Source organism: Chiloscyllium punctatum, chromosome 23, assembly GCF_047496795.1.
Source record: "Chiloscyllium punctatum isolate Juve2018m chromosome 23, sChiPun1.3, whole genome shotgun sequence".
In the NCBI taxonomy this organism is placed as follows: domain Eukaryota; kingdom Metazoa; phylum Chordata; class Chondrichthyes; order Orectolobiformes; family Hemiscylliidae; genus Chiloscyllium; species Chiloscyllium punctatum.
Genome location: NC_092761.1, coordinates 81,580,241 through 81,605,425, shown reverse-complemented (window position 1 = coordinate 81,605,425; position 25,185 = coordinate 81,580,241). Strand labels below are relative to the sequence as shown.

At 46.7% G+C, this 25,185-nt stretch overlaps 1 protein-coding gene across 2 annotated transcripts in view; it reads right to left on the bottom strand.

The window, feature by feature from the left end:
• The window catches only part of pcsk7 (proprotein convertase subtilisin/kexin type 7), a 218,343-nt gene that overhangs the window by 173,285 nt on the left and 19,873 nt on the right, over positions 1-25,185 (bottom strand). For both annotated transcript variants that reach the window (XM_072593277.1, XM_072593278.1), the window contains exons 2-6: positions 20,775-21,356; positions 19,020-19,154; positions 17,297-17,459; positions 13,430-13,520; positions 3,273-3,327 (exon numbers count right to left, since the gene is read on the bottom strand). In XM_072593277.1, coding sequence (XP_072449378.1) covers positions 3,273-3,327; positions 13,430-13,520; positions 17,297-17,459; positions 19,020-19,154; positions 20,775-21,344 — 1,014 coding nt within the window. In that variant the 5' untranslated portion in view covers positions 21,345-21,356. The remainder of the gene's footprint in view (positions 1-3,272; positions 3,328-13,429; positions 13,521-17,296; positions 17,460-19,019; positions 19,155-20,774; positions 21,357-25,185) is intronic.

The following is a 25,185-nucleotide window of genomic DNA, read 5'->3' as shown; positions in this document are numbered from 1 at the left end:
CCTAGAGGCAAACTGTGAAGCTGACAGTGATTTTCAACACAAATCTTTCACTCCTTGTCTCCAGACAGGAGAAGGCTAGAGAATTGTGGGAAAAGAAAGAAGGTTGGGGTGAGGTTACACGAAACAGGAAAGGTCATCCCAGTGTAATGACATCCCATATACCCATAAGGTCAACTAATCCAATAACAACTAAGGGCCAAACACAGAATCTGATAGAGAGGAGACATGCACTCCTCACTGCACTCAACATAGAATTCCATCAGACTGGAGCAGGCCATTCAGCCCATTAAGCCCACACCAACCCTCCAAAGAGCATCCCCACCCATACCCACCCCTTCTCCCTGTAACCCTGTGTTTCGGATGGCTAACCCACCTAGCCTGCACATCTCTGAACGCACTGGGTAATTTCCCATGGCCAATCCACCTAACCTGCACACCTTTGCGACTGTGGGAGGAAACTGGAGCACACCCACACAGACACTGGGAGAACATGCAAACTCCACACAGACAGTCGCCAGAGACTGAAATCAAACCAGGGTCCCTGGTGCTTTGAGACTGCAGTGCTAACCAAATGAACCACTGTGCCACCCAGGGACTGGCTATACTGCCAAATGTTAGAACCATATTATTTTTTGGAATGAAACCAGAAAACGGATGTTTTTGAGAATTTACTGGATGACGTTTTGGAACTTGGAGGTCAACTGTGTTGTGCTTTACTTATTATTTACAAAAGATCACGTGACCTAATCATAGCTGATCTTGAGTCTCCTGTCTATTCCTCATACCTTGTGATTCCAAGGCACCAATAACCTATTTACTCCAGCCGTACCTTACCGACATTACTCGGAGCCCCATATACACTACCCCGACTGGGGATTTCTTCCTCACTTTCACCTTTCAAAATTGATCTCAATCTTCAGATATTGCTGTTTCTTTAAACCCAAGAGGAGCTGATTTCTCAGTAGATTTCCCCAGATCGGTTCACACTGTGGGGTGATTACAATCTTCTGTCAACTGAGTGAGCTCAGATTGTCACTAAAGGTGTATTTGACACATCTGACATATGTGAGATGATTAGGAACGAACAACATTATTGATGCAGGACAAGACAAGTGCATTTCTATGTGGTGCTTTGTAGAGAGACCTGTCCTGGCAGGCACTGTCATGTCTTTTGCATCAAATCAGGGGAAAAGCAAGACAGTGAATTCCCCAGTCAACTCATGGTAGTTTGAATATCCGATTGGTCTCTTGCACATTTACAGCATAACTGAAGAGTCAGATTGATATCTGCATACCTTCAGCTAAAACACCCAAGCTCTGAGCTCACTGCACCCTGACAGGTCACCCTGGATTGTGAGCTGATAAGCAGATGATATTGCTGCAGCAACTCAGACATCTTATTTATTCAGGAATAAAAAGGCCCCATTGTGCCCAGCTCCCTAAGGCAATGTTTACCTGGATTTCCAATGAATTCAACTATTCTTACACAGCCCTGGTGGGCATCCCACATCCAAACCTCCGGAGATTTTATGCTATCTGAAACTTCACTGCCCAGATCCTAACTTGTACCAAGTCCCATTCACCCATCACCCTCATTAATCTTCCCTAACCTCCAGAAAGACCAATTGTAAACTCCTCATCCCTGTTTCCAAATCCATCCTTGGCCCTGCTCCTCTCGAAGATAATACACTTGCCCAGATGAGAATGCAGCTCCAACAACACAAAAAGAAGCTTGATAGCATCCAGGACAAAACATCACATCCACAAACATCTACTCCCTTCACCACCGATGCTCAGTTGCAGCAGTGTGCACTACCTACAAGATGCACTGCAGAAATTCACCAAAGATTCTCACACAGCACCTTCCAAACCCATGACTATTTCCACCTAGAAGGACAAGGGCAGCAGATACATGGGAACACCACCCCCTGCAATCTCCTTTCCAAGACACTCACCATCCTGACTTGGAAAAATGCCGCCGTTCCTTCACCTTCACTGTCAAAATCCTGAAATTCTCTCCCTCAGAGCATTGCACATGAACTGCAGCGGTTCAAGAAGGCAGTTCAACCCCACCTTCTCAAGGGCAACTAGGGACAGACGATAAATGCTGTCCCAGCCAGCAGCACCCATGTCCTACGTGAGTCTTTTAAAAACAACGCAAAATGAGGTGGATGCTGAAATCTGAATCGAACAGAGAATGCTGCAGAAACTCTGTAGGTCTGGCAACATCTGAGGAGAGAAACAGAGTTAACCATGAGTCCAGTATGACTCTTCTTCAGAAGTTATGAAGTCAAATCGGGACTCAAAACGTTGATTCTGTTTCTCTCTTCACAGATACTGCTCGACCCGTTGTGTTTCTCCAGCATCTTCTGTGTTGGCTTTGTCCTCTCCACCTCTGTAGGCTCCTGCAGGGCTGCCACCCGCAATATCTGGGTCTCCGCCAAACCTGGTATTCAGTGTATTCCTGATGTGAATTCTCCAACATGGGTGGCCATGGCTTCATCTGCCTAGGCACCAATTGCTGGAATTTCCTCCCTTAGCCTCTCAGTCTTCCTGCTTTGCCTTCTTCCATTCAAAAGCTAAGTCTTTGACCACGTTTCGGGCCATCTGATATGGATTATGTGGCTGAATGTCTGATTTAGAGAACTGTTGTGAAGCAACTTGGGATGTTTTGGTCATTAAAAGGCACAGCATTAATAGAAATTATTGTTTTGGGGTGGGGATTGTCTACAGAATATGTCAGTGGCATCACGTCTCCTCCCCTATTGGCCAGCTGTTTCCTGTCTGGCGCAGGACACTGAAACAAGCCAGTTGACACTGTCCTGTTAACATTCATAATGATCGCGTGCTGTTCCACGGGTGTGATAGGTCAGGATAAGACACGGCTGTTTATGATTTCATTCGGTCAACTAGTCCCGAAGGCTTTTGATGCAAAAAAAATATAAAAGCAAAGCAGTTTGCGATAAAGGAATTCAGACAGTTTAACTTTCTCCTCCCAATCATAGACCCAGAGCCTGGCTCTGCAAATCTACATAACCCACTAAGGTGCAGAAGCAGAATGAGGTCATTCAGCCCATCGAGTCTGTTGTGCCATTCAATTAGATCATGACTAATCTGATAATCCACAACTCCACTTTCCTGTCATTTCCCCATATCCCTTGAATCCTTGATTAATTCCAGATCTATCTCAGCCTTGAATATACGCAACAGCTCAGCCACAAGAATTCCAGATTCACTCCCTTCACGCCCACGTTCCCCAGTCAGAGCCTTACCTTCCCAAGGGGATGAGGGCCATCCACAGTTTTCCCGTCATCATCAGGACCCCAGCTGTGGAAAGAGAAAGGAGGTAAGTGAGGGACCAACCAAACAGACCCTATGTTCCGATCGTGTCTCCCAATGGGTAGGACAAGGCCCAACATCTGGGCAGGAGGGAACCGAACCAATGAAATTATCACAAAATCCATGCCTTCCCAACTTTCTGATCAATTAGAAAGGCGAGCGGGGGAAGATGGAAGATCCCCCATCCTTTCAAAACACGTCAGGAAATTGACTTTCTGGGAATAGAAATTAGGACAATTTACAGAAAAGCTTTTTAGAAAAGACACAGGAACTAGCAGCTGCAGGATGCAGCTCAAGTGGTTCGGCTACAGATGGGGAAAGGGATTCTGTTCTGGCAGATTCCAAATATTGGAGCAGAGCTCTCCCACTCAAAGTGGCTGCGACAATCTGGAAAATGTGGCATATTTCACGTTTATTCAAGCCTTCATTTTGAGATTATGCTCAGAACAACGTCTCTGCTAGAGCTGTCCTTGTATGGATAATGGGCGAAAACAAAATTGGGGCTGTAACTTATTTGGATATCCTTTTCCCTCAACCTTATAGAAAACTATAAGTGATGTGGGGTCAGAAAAGAGGCCATTCAGCCCATCAAGGGAAGGCTGGTAGGTATAGGGAATGCTGGATGACTAAAGAAATGGAGGGTTTGGTTAAGATAAAGAAGGAAGCATATGTGAGGAACAGACAGGATAGATCGAGTGAATCCTTAGAAGAGTATAAAGAAAGTAGGAGTATACTTAAGAGGGAAATCAGGAGGGCAAAACGGGGACATGAGATACCTTTGTCAAATAGAATTAAGGAGAATCCAAAAGGGGTTTTACAAATATATTAAGGACAAAAGGGTAACTAGGGAGGGAATAGGGCCCCTCAAAGAATAGCAATGCGGCCTTTGTGTGGAGCCACAGAAAATGGGGGAGATACTAAATGAATATTTTGCATCAGTATTTACTGTGGAAAAGGAAATGGAAGATATAGACTGTAGGGAAATAGATAGTGACATCTTGCAAAATGTCCAGATTACAGAGGAGCAAGTGCTGGAAGTCTTGAAATGGTTAAAGGTGGATAAATCGCCAGGACCTGATCAGGTGCACCAGAGAACTCTGTGGGAAGCTAGAGAAGTGATTGCTGGGCCTCTTGCTGAGATATTTGTATCATCGATAGTCACAGGTGAGGTGCCTGAAGACTGGAGGTTGGCAAATGTGGTGCCACTGTTTAAGAAGGGCGGGAAAGACAACCAGGGAACTATAGACTGGTGAGCCTGACCTCGGTGGTGGGCAAGTTGTTGGAGGGAATCCTGAGAGACAGGATGTACACGTATTTGGAAAGGCAAGGACTGATTCAGGATAGTCAACATGGCTTTGTGCGTGGGAAGTCATGTCTCACAAACTTGATTGAGTTTTTTGATGAAGTAACAAAGAAGATTGAGGAGGGCAGAGCAGTAGATGTGATCTATATGGACTTCAGCAAGGTGTTCGACAAGGTTCCCCATGGGAGACTGATTCGCAATGTTAGATCTCATGGAATACAGGGAGAACTAGCCATTTGGATACAGAACTGACTCAAAGGTAGAAGACAGAGGGTGGTGATGGAGGATTGTTTTTCAGGCTGGAGGCCTGTGACCAGTGGAGTGCCACAAGGATTGGCGCTGGGCCCTCTACTTTTTGTCATTTACATAAATGATTTGGATGTGAGCATAAGAGGTACAGTTAGTAAGTTTGCAGATGACACCAAAATTGGAGGTGCAGTGAACAGCGAAGAGGGTTACCTCAGATTACAACAGGATCTGGACCAGATGGGCCAATGGGCTGAGAAGTGGCAGATGGAGTTTAATTCAGATAAATGCGAGGTGCTGCATTTTGGGAAAGCAAATCTTAGCAGGACTTATACAATTAATAGAAGGTCCTAGGAAGTGTTGCTGTACAAAGAGACCTTGGAATGCAGGTTCATAGCTCTTGAAAGTGGAGTCGCAGGTAGATAGGATAGTGAAGAAGGCGTTTGGTATGCTTTCCTTTATTGGTCAGAGTATTGAGTACAGGTGTTGGGAGGTCATGTTGCGGTTGTACAGGACATTGGTTAGGCCACTGTTGAAATATCGCATGCAATTCTGGTCTCCTTCCTATCGGAAAAATGTTATGAAACTTGAAAGGGTTTAGAAAAGATTTACAAGGATGTTGCCAGGGTTGGAGGATTTGAGCTACAGGGAGAGGCTGAACAGGCCGGGGCTGTTTTCCCTGGAGCGTCAGAGGATGAGGAATGACCTTATAGAGGTTTATAAAGCTGGGAATTTGTGTGTTGCATGTTCGCCGAGCTGGGAATTTGTGTTGCAGACGTTTCGTCCCCTGTCTAGGTGACATCCTCAGTGCTTGGGAGCCTCCTGTGAAGCGCTTCTGTGATCTTTCCACCGGCATTTGTAGTGGCTTGTCTCTGCCACTTCCGGTTGTCAGTTCCAGCTGTCCGTTGCAGTGGCTGGTATATTGGGTCCAGGTCAATGTGCTTATTGATTGAATCTGTGGATGAGTGCCATGCCTCTAGGAATTCCCTGGCTGTTCTCTGTTTGGCTTGTCCTATAATAGTAGTGTTGTCCCAGTTGAACTCATGTTGTTTGTCATCTGCGTGTTTGGCTACTAAGGTCATGTCATTTCGTGGCTAGTTTGTGTTCATGGTTGCGGATCGTCAGCTGTCTTCCTGTTTGTCCTATGTAGTGTTTTGTGCAGTCCTTGCATGGGATTTTGTATACTACATTGGTTTTGCTCATGCTGGGTATCGGGTCCTTTGTTCTGGTGAGTTGTTGTCTGAGAGTGGCTGTTGGTATGTGTGCTGTTATGAGTCCTAGTGGTCGCAGTAGTCTGGCTGTTGGTTCGGAAATGCTCTTGATGTATGGTAGTGTGGCTAGTCCTTTGGGTTGCGGCATGTCCTCGTTCCGTTGTCTTTCCCTTAGGCATCTGTTGATGAAATTGCGTGGGTATCCGTTTTTGGCGAATACATTGTATAGGTGTTCTTCTTCCTCTTTTTGCAGTTCTGGTGTACTGCAGTGTGTTGTGGCCCTTTTGAATAGTGTCTTGATGCAACACAAATTCCCAGCTCGGCAAACAGAACCACAACAACGAGCACCCGAGCTACAAATCTTCTCACAAACTTTGAGAGGTTTATAAAATTATGAGGGGCATGGATAGGATAAATAGACAAAGTCTTTTCCCTGGAGTTGGGGAGTCCAGAACTAGAGGGCATAGGTTTAGGGTGAGAGGGGAAAGATATAAAAGAAACCTAAGGGGCAACTTTTTCACAGAATGTGGTACGTGTATGGAATGAGCTGCCAGAGGATGTGGTGGAGGCTGGTACAATTGCAACATTTAAGAGGCATTTGGATGGGTACGTGAATAGGAAGGGTTTGGAGGGATATGGGCCAGGCACTGGCAGGTGGGACTAGATTGGGTTGGGATATCTGGTCGGCATGGACGGGTTGGACCGAAGGGTCTGTTTCCATGCTGTACATCTCTATGACTCTAAGTCTTCTCTGCCATACAATGAGATCATGGCTGCAACCGGTCTGCACTGAGACATGACGATTGGCCAATTGACTCAAATGGTCCAAAGATAAGAATTCAAATCCCATGACAGCCGCTTAAGGGAATCTTAATTTCAGTAAATCTCCGTGAGAAAGCCAGTCTCACAGTGGTGACCACAAAACTACCAGAGGGATTGTGGGAAAAGAAATGACTTTCACTGGAGGAAATCTGCCAAGCTTACCCGGTTTGGCCTTACGTGACTCCAGTCCAAAAGGGTTGGGACTGAAATGGCTGAGCAAGTCATTTGGTAAACGGCTTTTCCAAGAGCTATTTGGAGATTGGCATTTATTACCTATCTCACCAGTGATATCCACATCCTGTGAATGACCCAAATTTGACTGACCAGTGTGTGCCTCGAATAAAAGTTCAATGAATCCCTTAGCAGATTGGTAGGAGAGTCAGAAAAACAACTGCTTTCCCAGACAGGTCTCCTTTTGGTTGGAGGCCAAATAGAGATTGTCAAAACAAGTTTTCATGGGATTAATTACAAAGAAGGAACTGGCCCCTCTCCAGACTGAGGATATAGAGTGACAAGCTCCAGTTGCTTTACATTGGAACCTCCTTGTAGATTGCACTGATGACAACACTGGCTTGTCGTTGCATGACTGAAGTACGCTGCAGAGGAACTGAATGCACAGAGAGGCTTTGTTCATTTACCGAGGGTAACTAGACTTTGCAGAGAATGGGATTTTTACATTTCAGCCTGAAATGCTTTCTGTGTTTCTCTGGGCTTTCCGTCCCCCTCGAAGTGCCTGGTCCTTGCCAAAAGGCCTCATAAACCTTAAAGCCACAAGATAAATTTGCTGACATCTCGAAGTGCACAAACAGACCTTGGCACTATGCTTTCAGATTGCTCAACAAACAAAAGCAAGAGTGTACTGAATGCAGTTTCTAAATCTCCAAGGTCATAACACTCGAAACAGGCCGACCCAGCAAATAGGGCATTGACCTACAGATGCACGTTAGCAGAAATTAGGCCACAGGATGTTACTTAGACAGCTGTAATCGCGCTAACTGGGTAGCATAGTGGCACAGTGGTCAGCACTGCTGCCTCACAGCACCAGAGACCCGGGTTCAATTCCTGCCTCAGGCAACTGTTTGTGTGGAGTTTGCACATTCTTCCAGTGTCTGCCTCCGGGTGTTCTGGGTTTCCTCCCACAGTCCAAAAATGTGCAGGTTAGGTGAATTGGCCACGCTAAATTGCCTGTAGTGTTAGGTGAAGGGGTAAATGTAGATGAATGGGTCTGGGTGGTTTGCTCTTTGGAGGGTCGGTCTGGACTTGTTGGGCCGAAGGGCCTGTTTCCACACTGTAAGTAATCTGATCTAATATCCAAATGTGTGTGTTTGCTTGTTATCAGAACCTTGTGCTCCTGTCGGATTAGGGCAATGTAGGATCAATGGTGAAGCAGCGAGCGATGTGTGAAGGACCATGTTTCCAAGAGATTTCTCTTTGCTCAGAGATGAACTGCCAAACGCAATGTTGTTCCATGCAAATGAGCCTTTTCTTCCCAAATCCTGATGAGGCTGCAGCTGGTTACCACGGCGACAGCTCAGACAACATAAATCTGCACGATTGGCTTGTGGGAGCCCAATAGCAGAAGGGGAGGACTCAATGAAGTTGGACTAGGATTACTGGGTCTGGCCACTTTGGAATATTGTGTGCAATTCTGGTCTCCTTGCTACAGGAAGGATGCTGTGAAACTTGAAAGGATTAAGAAAAGATTTATGAGGATGTTGCCAGGGATGGTGGGTTTGAGCTACAGGGAGAGGCTGAATAGACTGGGGCTGTTTTCCTTGGAGCGTCGGAAGATGAGGAATAACCTTATTGAGGTTTATAAAATCCTGAGTGGCATAGATAGGGTAAAGAGACAAGGTCTTTTTCCCAAGAAGAGGGGAGTCCAGAACTAGAGGGAATAGGTCTATAGGACATAGGGGCAATCTTTTTCACACAGAGGGTGGTACATGTATGGAATGAACTGCCAGAGGAAGTGATGGAGTCTGGTACAATTACAACATTTAAAAAGCATTTGAATGGGTATATGAATGGGAAGGGTTTAGAGGGATATGGGCCAAGTGCTGACAAATGAGACTAGATTAGTTTCAGATATCTGGTCAGCATGGACGAGTGGACCAAAGGGTCTGTTTCTGTGCTGGACATCTCTATGACTCTGTCTGGAAACAGTTGAGCGAGTGATTGAGGGAATCGCACCACTTCGCCATTTTACTTGGACTTAAAACCCCTTCATTCCATCACTTAGAGGCGACACGTTTCTGGACAGGAAAAGGCTTAAAGGTTTAAACTGCGTGTCCTGCTCTGGTTGCCACCCATTCAATGTCTCTACATTACCTGCACCACACAATATCACACTGGGCAGGACACTAACCAAGAAAACTATCAAGGGGTGTCCTGAAATACTGGGGAACATGTCTATTTTGTAAAAAAATGATATAGGGATCGACTTTAAAAAGGTGATCAGCAGATTCAAACATAGCCTGAGTTTAGAAGTGTAACAGAAGGCTTAATTTAGACATACAAAAGATCTTGACAGGGGAGATGTGGAGGAGAGGTTTCAGAGTCACTGGTTAAAATTAAAAGGGTCGCCCATTTAAAACAGAGATGAGGAGAACTTTACAAGTTCATAAGATATGGGAGCAGAATTAGGCCATTTGGCCCATCGAGCCTGCTCCACTATTCAATCAGGGCTGATATGCTCCTCACCCCTATTTTCCTGCCTTCTCTCCATATCCCTTCAACCCATTCCTGATGAAGGGCTTTTGCCCGAAATGTCGATTTTACTGCTCCTCAGATGCTGCCTAAACTGCTGTGCTTTTCCAGCCCCACTAATCCAGAACCTGGTTTCCAGCATCTGCAGTCATTGTTTTTACCTCCCTTCAACCCATTACCAATCAAAAATCTGTCTGACTCCCTTAAATTTACTCACTGTGCCAGCTCCACTGCACTTTGGGGTAGTGAATTCCACAGATTTTGGGAGAAGTAGCTTTTCCTCAACTCTGTCGGCATGGTGGCTCAGTGGTTAGCACTGCTGCCTCACAGCGCCAGGGATTCGGGTTCAATTCCAGCCTTGGGCGACTGTCTGTATGGAGTTTGCACGCTCTCCCCGTGTCTGTGTGGGTTTCCTCTGGGTACTCCAGTTTCCTCCCGCAATTCAAAGATGTGCAGAGTAGGTGAATTGGCCATGCTAAATTGCCCATAGTGTTCAGGGATGTGTGGGTTAGGTGCATTAGTCAGGGGTAAATCTAGGGTAGGGGAATGGGTCTGGGTAGTTTACTCTTCGGAGGGTTGGCATGGATTCATTGAGCCAAAGGGCCTATTCCCACACTGCAGGGATTCTATGATTCTAAATTTGTTACCCCCTATCCTAAGACTATGACCTCTTGTCCCAGAGTGCCCCACAAAAGGAAGCATTCACTCCACATCTATTTTAAGCACACCTTTTAACATCATGAATGCCTCAATTTGATTTTCCCTCATCCTTCTAAATTCCAGACAGCACTGGCCTAAACTGTTCAATCTCTTTTCATACAACAAGCCCCTCATCTCTGGGAACAAACTAATGAACATCCTATAATGTTACAGAAAGTCATCAGTCACTGGCAATCCTTTCTTAAAAGGCTGGTGGAAGCAGAGACCTTGAATATTTTTAAGCCAGAGGTAGGAAGGTTCTTGTTAAGGAACAAGGTGAAAGAGTATCAAGGGAGGTGAAAACATAGATTTATGAGATCAGCCGTGATCCTATTAAGTGACAGAGCAGGCTCAAGGCCAAAAAGAGTCTGTTTCTGCTCCTGATTCGCATGCTCAAGTGATCATTAAGATCCTGGTTTTTAAAAAATGCAAATAAGATTCACAACCTTGATATCAGGACAATGATTGTCTTCTTTTCTCTAGATCAAGGCTGGTACAATTACAACATTTAAAAGGCATGTGGATGGGTAATGACTAGGAAGGGTTTAGAGGGGTATGGGCCAAATGCTGGCAAATAGGATTAGATTAATTTAGGGTATCTGGTCAGCATGGACAGGTTAGACCGAGGGGTCTGTTTCTGTGCTGTACGGCTCAGTGACTATGATTCTGTGAGTATTATCAGGGGTCAGGTTTTAAGAGTCAGGTGCGGAAATGAAAGGGTTTGAAAGGACTAGACCCTCCGACCATAAGAAATAGGAACAGGAGTAGGCCATTCGGCCCTTCGAGCCTGCTCTGCCATTCAATTAGGATCATGGCTGATTAACAGAGAGATGTTTCTGTTTGTGGAGGACGTTAATAAATCCAAAATGGAATTCAGGAGAAACCTCTTACCCCAGGAGAACGCGGAACTCACTCCCACAGGAGTGGCCAAGGCAACTGCAGGGAGGTTAATACAGCTAGATATGAATCCAGAGACCCAGACAGTACTCTGGGAACCGGAATTCAAATCCTGCCACAGCAGATGGAATTTGAATTCAAACAAAATCTGGAATTAGGAGTCTAATGACGTGAATCCATTGCCATCCGATTCACTCATGTCCTTTAGGGAAGAAAACCACCATCCTTACCTAACCTGGCCTACATGTATTTCCAGACCCGCGGCCATGCGTTTAACTCTGACCTGCCTTCAGGGCAACTAGGGATAGACAATAAATGTTGGCCTAACCAGCGATGCCCTCATCTCTATAGATCAATTAAAAACAAATTTAAAAAGGGAATGAACACTTGAGGGAGACAAAGGAAAGGTGAGGCTTAATGTACAAGGGGGAGAAATGAACTAAAGGAGGCGGCGATAGGGTCAGCTAGGGAAGAAGGGGAGGAGTATAAACAGCATGGACCGTGAAAAAGAAAGGGCTAGATACACTCCAAATCGGGAGTGGGGAGAGAGATACGAGAGTGAGTGTTTCAGATCAATAACTCTTTATCAGGTTTCTCTCTTCACACGGTGTGAGGTGACTGGGTTGGACTGGGGTGGACAAAGTCAGAAGTCACACAACACCAGGTTACAGTCTTCATCATCAACGCAGGAGCAGCACTCCCAAAGCTTATGATTTTAAATAAATCTGTTGGACTACAACCTGGTGTTGTGTGACTTCAGACTCTCTCTTCCCAGACACTGCTCGGCTTGCTGAGCAATTCCGGTCTCTGCAGGAGGCTGCAAATCCAACGGAGCAGTCGGACCGAGCAGCAAACCGTACATTATTCATAAATCACTGAGAGCCAAACCAATAAGCAAACTGTCTTTCGGAAGAATTTACAACCCACTCAGGGAGAGACAAATGCAGTTAGGCAGAGTTTACTTTATCTGGAGGGTTGATGGTAAAGGAAATGGATGAAAATTGAATTGTGTTCAAGTTTCGTCCACATGGCCTGACACCGTTGGGTTTGTGTAAAGCTCATGTCTCTCCCAGAGGGTTCCTGTAATCCCGGCACAGGGGCTGCTGGATTGGACGTGCCTGTATTCATTATAGTTTGTGTCCCAGAACTTGCTAGTACGTTGCATTTGTTTTAAAAAGCACAATGACCTCGGTTTAAACTGCAATAGTCAGGAGAACAGACTTGTTTTCATGGGCTAGCTAAAATTGGAAGGGCTGGTTGTGTGACAAGTTCAACGGATGTAATTTAACGCTCAATGCGTAATTTTTCAAGTCAGAGTAAAATCTTACAGCAAATGATGACACTATTCACTGAGCGTACATATGTGCCTCATCACTGTAACTTATTCCTGTGATCCTTTCATGAGTCATGACACAACTATCAAATATGATATGATGCTTTGTGCATTGTTAAAATGATCAGCTGTAAAAGTTCATTATTTCCTTTAGAGCACAGTGGCTCAGTGATTAGCACTGCTGCCTTGTAACAGTAGGGTCCCAGGTTCGATTCCACCATCGGCTGACTATCTGTGTGGAGTTTGCACATTCTCCCAGTGTCTGTGTGGGTCTTCTCTGGGCGCTCCAGTTTCCTCCCAGAGTCCAAAGATGTGCAGGTTAGGTGGATCAGCCAGGCTAAATTGCCCTGTAATGTCAGGGATGTATCAGCCAGGAGGGATAGGGTAGGGGAGTGGGTTTGGGTGGGATGGTTTGGCAGGGGTGGGGGGGCGTCAGTTTGGACTCGATGGGCCGAATTGCCTGCTTCCACACTGTAAGGATTCTATGATTTAGAGCTCAGATTACACAAATTCATTAAAATTAGTGATAGCAATATGCCAGGCTTGCATTTGGAATTTTAGTCATGTGTATGGTTGGAATATTACAGTCCCACGACCCAGCCCCTTTCCCCTTACAGTCCCATGCCTGTGTCGCCTCAGTACATTACAGGCCTACTCACCCCTCACGTTTTGCAGCAAACTTCCCACCCCACACCCGCCCCCAGACACTTCCAGTATTACAGGCACTCTCCCCCCAAGGGATATTACAGCAAAACCCTGTAACCATAGATATTTACAGTCCCTTGCACCCAAGCTCCATTACAGACACCTCCCAACCACTATCCCAGATACATTACAGCCCGCCCTGTTACCTTCCCCATGTGGGACACTCACCTGCAGCTGTAAATGTCATTGATCTGAAAGTGCTTATTAAATGCAATTGCCTCCATACTGTCAGTCAGGGGTCCATCCAGCACTCGGATACCTAACACAGGACAACAGAGACACCGTTAGTGACTAGGAACGGAAGGAAGGCAGGAGGGCGGCAGGACGTGGATTCTCACAATGAGATAAATCCGGACCTTTTCTCAGGAGGCAGCTGGGGGATTCTGGGGATTTCCCTACAGTTTGGACGCAGCCCAAGGCACTAGTGACAGGAACGACAATCCTAAGACACAGTCCCACGGTTGCCCATCTCAACCTGACACTCTCAGCAGGAGAAACGGCCACTGGGGCCATTCATTTTAAGGCCTGGAGAGTTTCTGTTTTTTTTGCTTCTGTCTTAGAGACAGGGCTGAGCACTGGAAAGGTGGAAGTGGCTGCCACACACTCCCCCAGAAACAACAATGTCCTTACACCCTCAGGAAGATAAGGAAATTCAGCGTGGCTGTTGCCAGGGTTGGAGGGTTTGAGCTACAGTGCGACACTGATTAGGCTGTTTTCCCTGGAGCATCGGAGGCTGAGGGCTGACCTTATAAAAGGTTTATAAGATCATGAGGGGCATGGATAGGGTAAATAGTCTTTTCCCTGAGTTGAGGGAGTCCAGAATTAGAGGGCTTAGGTTAAGGGTGAGAGGGGAAAAGATATAAAAAAGACCTAAGGGGCAACTTCTTCATGCAGTGGGTGGTGCGTGTATGGAATGAGCTGTCAGAGGAAGTGGTGGAGGCTGGTACAATTACAACATTTAACAGGCATCTGGATAGGTATATGAATAGGAAGCGTTTGGAGGGATATGGGCCAGGTGCTGGCAGGTGGGACTAGATTGGGTTGGCATATCTGGTCGGCACGGATGAGTTGGACTGAAGGATCTGTTTCTGTGCTGTACATCTCTATGACTCTATGTCCATGAGGATTCTCACCAACATTTACAGATGCACCATGGAAAGTACTCTGTCTGGATGCATCACAGCTTGGTATGGCAACTGCTCTGCCCAGGACTGTAAGAAACTACAGAGAGTTGTAAACACAGCCCAGTCCATCACACAAGCCAATCTTCCGTCTATTGACCGTATCTACATTTCTCACTGCCTTGGGAAGACCGCCAACATGATCAAAGACCCCTCTCACCCCACTTATAATCTCTTCCCACCTCTTCCATCGGGCAAAAGCTTAAACACACGTATCAACAGGTTCAAGAACAGATTCTTCCCCGCGCTGTTATTTGACTTCTGAATGGACCTTTCAAATCTAATGTTGACCTTGCTCTCTGCAGCTGTAACATTCCTCACACAAAACATTCCTCAGAAAAGCCGAGGCAGTGAGTGAGAGGGGTTTGGGTTGGTCTTCACTCTGTGAGCCTTCCTGCTTCAGTCTGAATGGTCTGTTCCCAATTTATAAATTTGCTTGCTTTATAAATGCAAGTTGTTGTTGTTGTTAACAGATATTTTGAATCAATCTGTTATGACACACCTCTAGAGTAGGTGGGGCATGAACCCTGGCCCAGAAGGAAAGACACTACAACAGTTCTGTATTTCTTGCGCTGTTCTATTACCCTATCACTTTGTATGGTCTGATTTGCCTGTACTGTACATATGACAATAATAAATCAAAACAAAAATAGAACACCAGGCAAAAGGGGAACCAAGTGCAAAACAACAAACCTCAAAATTCACCAACTCCAAGAAGTTCAATTATGTCAAGATGCCCAGACAAGAAAAGGGACAAGCTGGTTCAAGAATATTGGATGGAGAGTGACCGTTTGTGCTAAAAAGGCGGAAAAGTCTCCCATGAGACAGATATTAGGAAAGATCTAACAGCTCCAACTTTATGGTTTCCTGTAGATTTTGTGGTAAATAACACCACCTCCTGGACAATTTATGTATTTAAAAAACATTGATATTTGACTGGAAGAGCTAACACTAACATAGACACTACCAGCCAATGATTCCTTCTGTAAGCCTGTACATTCCTCTGGTTCAAACTTTTTACCTTCACTTAAAAATATTTTCACCTCAGCTACTCCCTGTGACAAATCATCTTGAAACTCCAAATTCACAAGACCAAGATTTCCCCTAACCCCTTTCTCTGACAATTTCAAATGAATGATTGCTCGGATTCCTCAAGCAGACGTTGTCTTTGGCATGTCAGTGAATGTTGAACGAATCGTCCCCCCACCCCCTCATGGGACAGGAGAGCTAGGGTACAAAGTTATAACATAAAAGGTCTCCCATTTCAGGTGGAGATTAAGTAAATGTTTGCTCACTCAAGGAGGATCTCAACTCTTTAGAATTGTCTTCTCCAAAGATCGGTGAAAGCAGGGGACGTTGAACACTTTACAGCAAAGGGAGATTTGTTTTGACTCATTAGTGAGACATGTTTTTGGTGGGGGGTGGTGGGGGTGGAAAAGAGGGGGAGTAGGTGATAAAGCGGAATGGAGATCACAACCAGATCAATCAAGATCTTACAGAATGGCTGGAGAGGCTGAATGGTCTGTTCCCAATTCATAAATTTTCTTGCTTTATAAATGTTTACAGATATTTTGAATCAATCTGTTATGACACACCTCTGGAGTAGGTGGGGCCTGAACCCTGGTCCAGAAGGAAAGACACTACAACAATAGCTCTCCATTGTCATTATTTACATTCTCATTCATTCCACAGCCTGGAAAGCCATGACCATCACTCACTCTTCTCGAATGTCTGTGTGGGAGAACTCTACCAACCCTGATCTTACGCCCTGCCACACTCTCTCTCTCTCTTCACTCAGTCACGGTGTTTCCCAGCTGTCTCCTGATCCTGAACCTAACATTCACTGAGCCCCCAGAACGTCAAACGTACACAATCTGCTATTTCAAACAGCGGGTTCCAATGCTGGTTCCTGGGGAACAGAAGGACAGGAGTAGGAACAGGTCACTCTTATACACGACATCACTGCACACGTCTCCACATCTGAAAAGTAACTTTGCTTCCTGTCACTTCACCAGTTGGATAAGCAAGCTGCCTCTTTGACCTGAATTTCACCAACAATTTAATTGTGGAGTAACAGTCCAGATCAAAAACACACTGCCCCTTTCGATATTACATTAAAAGTGATCATATTAACCATGCAGAATTTACCACTAACAATTTGCCGCATTTATCGTTTACACCTTTGAGTGATGAGTCATTTTGCTAAAAGTGAGATCGGGAAGAGACCAACTTCCGTTGTCAGGGCACAGTTCACTGGGTGAATGTACTGGGTGTGAGGGGGAAATCTTTTATCAAGAGCAATATTTGAAGATAGGAATCAGCCTCTCATTTCAAATTCCATTAACAGCTTGCAGTGCAACAGAGGGAGCTGGAGAAATCAGCTGGTCTGGCAGCAATCATGAAGTGAGAATCAGAGTCCACATTTGGAGTCCGGAATGGATTCAAAATGTTTCTCTCTGCACTGACCCACTGCATTTCTCCAGCAATTTCTGATGCTTACAGTATTGGCACTTCTTTAAGGTAGCGAGCGGGCTGGGTCGATTCAGTACAAAGCTACTGACTCAATATCCCTACCAAGTTCCCACTCCCAGTCAGACTGAAGCAGGGAAGGCTCACAGAGTGAAGACCAATCCAAACCTCTCACACTCACTGCCTCGGTTTTTCTGATACTCGTGAAAGCAGCTGAGACCTGACTCGGCCTAGGCACAACATCGGATAAAATCAGCTGTAGCTGGGCATCTCGGTCACACAAGGGGAAAGGAAAGGAGGATAAAGAGAGGGAAACTGATCTGCTGGAGACAACAGTCATACTTATTGCTCAAACATATTTTCTTTTGGAAAGAAACTAAAGTACCTGCAATACGGCTTCCATACGCCACACCAACGGCACAGAAATTGTTCGGGGCTGCAGCAATTTCGCCCGCGCACCGAGTCCCGTGATGATTATCACTGTGTTCATCAGGGTGAGGCATGGGATCTGGATCGTTGGAGTTCAGATCATAACTGCCCTCTGGAGACTGGTAAATTGGAAAAAAAAAGCCAGCATCAACCACTGCATGAATTACATCCCCATCACAACTAAACTTGCATTTATGCCTTTCATGACTTCAGGACATCCGAAAATGCTTGATTTTGAATGAATTGACTTTGCAAAGTGTAGCCACTGTTGAAAAATGGGAATTGCACCTGTGCCCAGCAAGCTCGCAAAACAGCCGCGTCAGCACAAGGGGATAAACCTGGTTTAGTGATATTGGTTGAGATATAAACCTTGGTCAGAGGACCTCCCAACCAAATCCAATCTCATTCTACCCATAAACCCCTCCATCAGAAAGCCCTATTTGCATGTTAAATCGGGAGCTAAGTCCTTCATCAAGGAGTTATGCTCGAAACGTCGACTCTCCTGCTCCTTGGATGCTGTCTGACCTGCTGTGCTTTTCCAGCGCCACACTTTTCGACTCTGATTTTTCTAGCATCTGCAGTCCTCATGATCTCAGAGTCAGCTCCTTTGACAGTGCGGCACTCTCATGGTGCTGCTGCTACTGCAGCTTCCGGGTTCCATTTTGTCCATGGGAGTGTCTCTAAAGCGGGACTGGAACTTACAACCCTCTGGCTCCAAGGCAAGCATGCTCCCCACTGAGCCCGAGGTGATCACGGCGGATAAACCAAAGACGATACGAGGTGGTTTTAAAAAGGGGGTCACTATGGAGTTGGGAGACTGATAGGGAACCTTACCATCTTTATGACTCATTTGAACTCAGTGCAGTCTGCACTGTGAACCTTGCCCTTCTCACAATGTGAAACACACACAAAACAAGTGGCTGTTTATATAAGCACTTCCGTGTGATCATCCTGTGCTGCAGGATTGCACGACCCACGATTATCATCTTTTTGGCGGTGACAACAAAGACAGTTGGAGTCTGTTGAGTATCGGAGTGTAGGATGGATTGCTTTTTTTTTAAAACATTGAGAGTGCATGGTGTTGCTGCACTGTTCCACACCCACCAACCCCTTGTCAATGGTCCTCACTGCTGTCCCTGGGCATTGTTGGGTGGAGGGAGTAGATGCTTGTGGATGTGGTGCTAACCCAGCAGGCTGCTTTGTCCAGGATGGTGCCAAGCTTCCTGAGTGTTGTTGGAGCAGCACCCAGGCAAGTGGGGCACATTCCATCATACTCCTGCCTGGTAGATGGGGACTTTATTCCTGATGAAGGGCTTTTGCCCGAAACATCGATTTCGCTGCTCGTTGGATGCTGCCTGAACTGCTGTGCTCTTCCAGCACCACTAATCCAGTAACAGGCTTTGGTGAGTCAGGAGGTGAGCTCCTCACAGCAGGACTCTTAGCCTCTGACCTGCTCTTGTCGTCACACTCAGTTCAGTATCTGGTCAATGGTAGCCCCCAGGACATTGACACTGGGGCATTCAGTGTTGGCGATGCTACTAAATGACAAGGGGTGATGGTTAGATTCTCTCCTGTTCAGGATTGTCATAGCCTGACCTCACATCTGTACCAGTGCATCCACCTATCACTTTCTCTCTTCTTTAAAATATCCAGTTTCCTCTTAGTGACCAACAACTTACGTAGTTTGCTTGTATGTCCTGGACAGTGTATTCAACGCCGTCATCGACGACCACCACTGTGACTCCTTCCCCCGTCACATTGTGTTCCCACACTCCTGTCACGTTGATGTCCATCCCAAGCTTCCTCCGGTTGTGCTGCAAGAGGACGAACATCATCAGTTTAACATGTGAACGCATTCTGCCAAGTGTCAATCTCTCAGGACAAAAACACCCCGTGAACCGCATCAACAAATGAATGACTGACAGAACTGGCTCAAAATCGTCTCTCAGAAACAACCAAGGAAAGATATTCGAGCAAATCCTTTTCAAGAACAGCCCACAGCCTAGAATTGGGAAGTGATTTTAGATCTGTGGAATTCACAGCTACAGCACGCTGTGCAGGCCACATCATTAAGTATATTTAAAACAGAGAGAGAGAGGTTCTTGATTGTCAAGGGGATCAAGGGTTACAGGGAGAAAGGGGGAGAAAATGGGGTTGAGAAACTTATCAGCCATGATTGAATATGGATAGACTCGATGGGCTGAACTGCCTAATTTCTGCTCCTTTGTCATACTGTCTTACCTGAGGGGTTCAGCTGAAGCACGGACCTCAGGGTCAGACAATTCTGGGTTCAAGTCTCACCAGGAAATTGGATTCAAAATTTGGCTAACTTGTAGGAGGCAGACAGAGAGTGATGATAGAGGGGTTATAGGAGACAAAGGGTGACGACAGAGGGGTTGTAGGAGACAGAGGGTGACGACAGAGGGATTGTGCCTGATTGTGTGATGAACCATAGGAGTCTGTGCTGGGCTCTCTATTGTTTGTCATTAAAACATAAATTACCAGGGTGGGGGGGGGGGGGGGGGGGGGGAGGGGGGGGTAACAGCGAGGGCAAGTATTTTGGGCTACACAAACAGGATGGTCCAATGGGCAGGTTAAGTGGCAGATGGAATTCAACCCTGAAAAGGGTGAGGGGATACAGTATGGATGGAGTAATTTGACAAGAAAGTATTCAGTGAACCAGAAATTCTGTGGATCAAAGAGACCTTGGTGTGCTGGCCAATAGATCTCTGAAGGCAGACAGGCATGTTGGTAAGGTGGTGAGAAAAGGCATGTGGGGCATTCGACTCTATCAATCGAAGCACAGATTACAAAAGAAGGCAGGTCATGTTGGAGTTGCATCGAACTTTGTTGAGACCACAGCTAGGGTACGGTGTGCACAGTTCTGGCGCTATATCATAGGAAGGGTGTGACTGCACTGGAGAAGGTTTGCAGAGGAGATTCACTAGGACGCTGCCTGGGGTGGGGAAATTTATGAGGAAAAGTTCGATCAGTTTGGGTTGCTTTCACCGGAGCAGAGGAGACTGAGGGCTGATCTGATTGAGGTGTACAAGGTGTGGAAGATCAGCCACGATCATCACAAATGGTGGTGCTGGCTCAAAGGGCTGAATGGCCTACTTCCGCACCTATTGTCTATCGTCATTGGGGGGAGGGGGGCATGTGAGGGAAAACTCTTTTACTCAGGGGTTGGTGACGGTCTGGAATGCGCTGCCAGGGAGAGTGGGAGAGGGGAGGTGCTCACATCCTTTAAAAGTACCTGGGCAAGTAGTCAGCATGTCATTATAATCAGGGCTGCAAAGCCTGGCAACCCTTTCAGTTCAATGGTGACAGTAACAGCCTAAACAGCTGTGCTTTTTCAGCGCCACACCTTTTGACCCATTACCACGTTACTGGGCACAGTCACGGATTGGATTATGCTGGGCCCGTACACTTACCAGATGCCATTGGAGGGGGTACTGTGGGTCATTGAAATGCAGACTGCGTTTGGAACGTTTCAGCAGCTTCTGTTCAGCGTGCCAGCGGACACGGCCGTGCCCAGCAAAGATGGCCTCGATGGATTTCCGAATCCTCTCGGTCTCCCCCTCAACACCTCGGCGGTTCCGTCTGTGCTGGGGGACGGCAAAGAGGTAGTGGCCGGTCAACTCTCCAATCTGACCCTGGTTCTCGAGACCCGTGGCCCGTGCCAGCTCATCTGCGAGCTCATCCAGCGACCCCTCCTCCTGGCCGCTCGCCCCCTCTGCCAGGGTCAGGTGCACGGCCCACGTCAATGTGCCCGCTCCAGTGTCCGATAGCCCAGTCCTGGCCCGGGCAGCTTCATCAGTGTGTGCCCCCTTGTTGTCTGACCCAGGGTCACACCCCAAACTCTCAATCTTCAAGGCCTTGGCAAACCCATTCCTAGTAACCAGCGGTAACCAAACAGTTACTAGGGAGAGACACAAGCAGGTTGGCAGTAGGGTCCCCATCACGACTCGCCATATTGACAACGTCCACTTCAGATTCTGCATCAGATCCGATCACTGCAAGTCAAGAGAAATCACAATGAACAGCAGGAATGAAATCTGATGTAAAAACACACCCAGCCACTATTGTTATCGCAAGACCTGACGATATTCATGATGCCAGTGTCATATGGAATGAATAGTTGTGAAGCTGGAAAAGCAGAGTTTCAGGTCAGAAGATTGACTTTCCTGCTCCTCGGATGCCGTCTGACCTGTTATGTTTTTCCCAGCTTCACATCTATTGATTCGGACTTCCAGCATCTGCAGTCCTTACTGTCTCACATTGAACCAACCTGTTCCCCCACCTTGTGTGCGATACACTTCATCAGACATCTCAAATTTCTCTCAATTTCTGACAACTACCGTACAGTCTACTCCAGTCTCCTCAATCCTGTGAGAGGCAGGCCCTTCGGGAATGAGCTTTAGGAAATTAAGCACAGATTCTGGGCTGACCTGCATATCCATTTCTGTCTCATCTATCCTGGTGTGGAACAGCGGCTCAGTGGTTAGTTCTGCTGCCTCACAATGCCCAGGACCCGGGTTCAATTCCAGCCTCGGGCAACTATCCAGGTGGAGTTTGCACATTCTCTCCTGTGTCTCGATGGGCTTCCTCCAGGTGACCTGGTTTCCTCTCACAGTCCAACAATGTACAGGTGCAGGTATGGTGCATTGGCCAAGCTAAATTGAAATGTAGTGTCCAGGGACGTGCAGGCTAGGTGGGTTAGACATGGGGATAAGGTGGAGGATGTGGTTCTGAGTGGGAGGCCCTTTGGAGATTCAGTGCAGTCTTGATGGACTGAATGGCCTCTATCTGCACTGTAGGAATTCTACATCACTGTCCATTCGCTAACAGTGTTTATAGAAGGCAGTTTGTTACCACTTTCTCAAGGTCATGGCAGGGATGGGCAAAGGCTGGCCTCGTCAGTCTGGCATCTAAAGTTTCGGAGATTTACCAAGATGTCGCCTGGGCTAGAGAGCCTTATTTCTGAAGAGAGAATGGACTTAACTGGAGTTGTTTTCCTCAGAACAGACGGAATATATGGGGGTATTGTAGATAGGAAGAAACTTTTTCCCCTTGACAAAGGGATCAATGACTCGAGAGGTTGGCAGGTGTGTAGAGGGCGTGGGGTGGACATAGATTGAAGTAAGGGGTGGGAAATTTAGAAGGGATGTGAGGATAAACATTTTCATCCAGAGGGTGACAAGAGTCTGGAACCCACTAGTGCAGAGGCAGAAACCCACAGAACGCTCAAAAATCAGGCAACTGTCTGTGTGGAGTTTGCACATCCTCCCTGTGTCTGCGTGGGTTTCCTCCCACAGTCTAAAGATGTGCAGGTTAGGTGAATTGGCCATGCTAAATTGCCCATAGTGTTAGGTGAAGGGGTCGAAATGTAAGGGAATGTGTCTGGGTGGGTTGCTCTGTGGAGGGTCAGTGTGGACTTGTTGGGCTGAGGGGCCTATTTCCACATTGTAAGTAATCTAATCATATTCTAATCATAATAATATGATTAGATTAATCATAATCTAATCATAATCTAATCATTGTGTCAAGAATATTTATTTTTGGGGCAGCACGGTGGCTCAGTGGATAGCACTGCTGCCTCACAGCACCAGGGTCCCAGGTTCAATTCTCAGCTTTGAGTGACTGTCTGTATGGAGTTTGCACATTCTCCCAGTGGCTGTCTGGGTTTCCTCAGGGTGCTCCGGTTTCCTCCCACAGTCCAAAAATGTGCAGGTCAGGTGAATTGGCCATGCTAAATTGCATTAGTCAGAGGGAAATGGGTCTGGGTGGGTTACTCTTCGGAGGGTCGGTGTGGACTTGTTGGGCCGAAGGGCCTGTTTCCGCATTGTAGGGAATTTAATCTAATCTAAACTAATCTAATCAACTATGCAGGTGTGGATTAGCCATGCCAAGGCATACAAGGCTTTGAGTCAAGACAAAGGGGGATTGGAATAGTTGGGTGGTAGTTTTTAACTGGCACAGACTCAGTGGGCCGAAGGGCTGTATTGTCAACCTCTAGGTCACTAGGACTCTTACCATATGGACATTCCGGTGTTAGACTGGGGTAGACAAGGTCAGAAGTCACACTACACCAGTTTACAGTCCAACAGGTTCATTTGAAATCACAACCTTTCAGAGTGCTGCTCCTTCATCAGCGACTAGGACTTTTAACACATTCATCCCTGCACAAAATGTATTTAAAAGTTATCACAAGAAAAATCACCTCCAACGGTTTCTCGTCTGCCTTATTCTTTTCAGAGACCACGAGGATTTCAATTTGGCCCGTTCCTGTTACTCATTTACACAATACCCCACCTGCAGAATCCACTGGGAGTCTGGCAGATTCCATCTGTCCACCGAGCTGCGCCTCTTCCGAGTGGAATACCATCTTGGATTTCTCTCACTGCCTCTCCCGACCTGGAACTTCCTCCGACTAAAGGAGAGGTTGGATACACTGAAACAGTCGGCTTCAGTCCCTATGACAAATTCTGATCAGTTGTCACTGGTTCCACCCTGCTCCCTGATCACTGGGAGGGGGATTGCTAGTTATGGGTCAACATGCTCTCTGACTGGGAGATGAGTTTCCAATCAGTTCTGTCAAGACAACTGGGGACTTCCACTTCAACAGCACAACCAGACTCTGCTCCCACCTCAACGCAGCAGCTATCAAAACCCTGATCAGAATCTCTCTTACTTATACATTTGATTACATCAGTGCTTCCCCAACAAATCTGTCATTTTCCACTTGAGCCAACACACTCAGACCACGTCTAGTTCACTGATGAGCCCCACATCCGGCACCCCACACTGCTGCCAGCCTGACCATGCCCCATATCCTGAGTTTCAAATGCCTTCCTGGCCTTGCCCCCTTCCTAGTTCCCTAACCACATTCAGCCCTACAACATCTCAGCATTCGTCCAAGTCTGGTCTTTGTTCATCACCAGTTCCAAACCACTCCACCACTGGCACTCACACCTTCAATTTCCACCCCACTCTCACCTTCACCTGGTCCATCTTTGATGCCTCCTTTCCTCGACATCGCGGTTTCCATTTCTGGGGATAGGCTGGTCACCGATATCCCCTACAAGCCCACCGACTTCCACAGTACATGCTTACACCCTGTTTCCTGTAAAGACTATTCTATTCTCTCAGTTTCTCCATCTCATCTGATGCCAGCCTCCACAAGGGAGCCTCCAAAATGTCCACCTTCTTCCTCAACCGAGGATTCCTCGTCACCATTGCTGAGCCAGGCCTGACCCATCTCCTGTATTTCTGCCCTCAGCCCTTCTCTTCCCTCCCACAACAGTGACAGGGTGCCCTTTGTCCTCACCGACTGCCATCCACATCCAATGAATAATTAGCTGACATTTCTGCCACCTCCAGTGAGATGCCACCACCGGACTCATTTTCCCCTCCTTTCCCTGGTCAGCCTTCCGCAGGGACTATTCCATCCGGGACACCCTGGTCCACTCCTCCTCCTGTCCCATCATGTCCTCGCACCCCCACAGTACCTTCCCATGTAATCACAGAAAGTGTAACACCAGCCTGTTTAATTCCTCCGTCCCCACTATCCAAGGTTCCAGCCACTCACTTCACTCAATCTAGTCTACTGCATTCGTTGCTCACAATGTGGTCTCCACTACACTGGGGAGATAAAAATGTAAACTGGGTGACCACTTTACGGAACGCTTATGTTCGATCCGCAAAATGATGCTAAACTTCCAGTCATCTGCCATTTCAATACACCACCCTGTTCCCTGGCCTACATCTCAGTCTCAGGCTTGCTGCACTGTGTGAGCTGGAAGAACAGTATCTCATTTTCCATTTGGGGACCCTGCAGCCTTC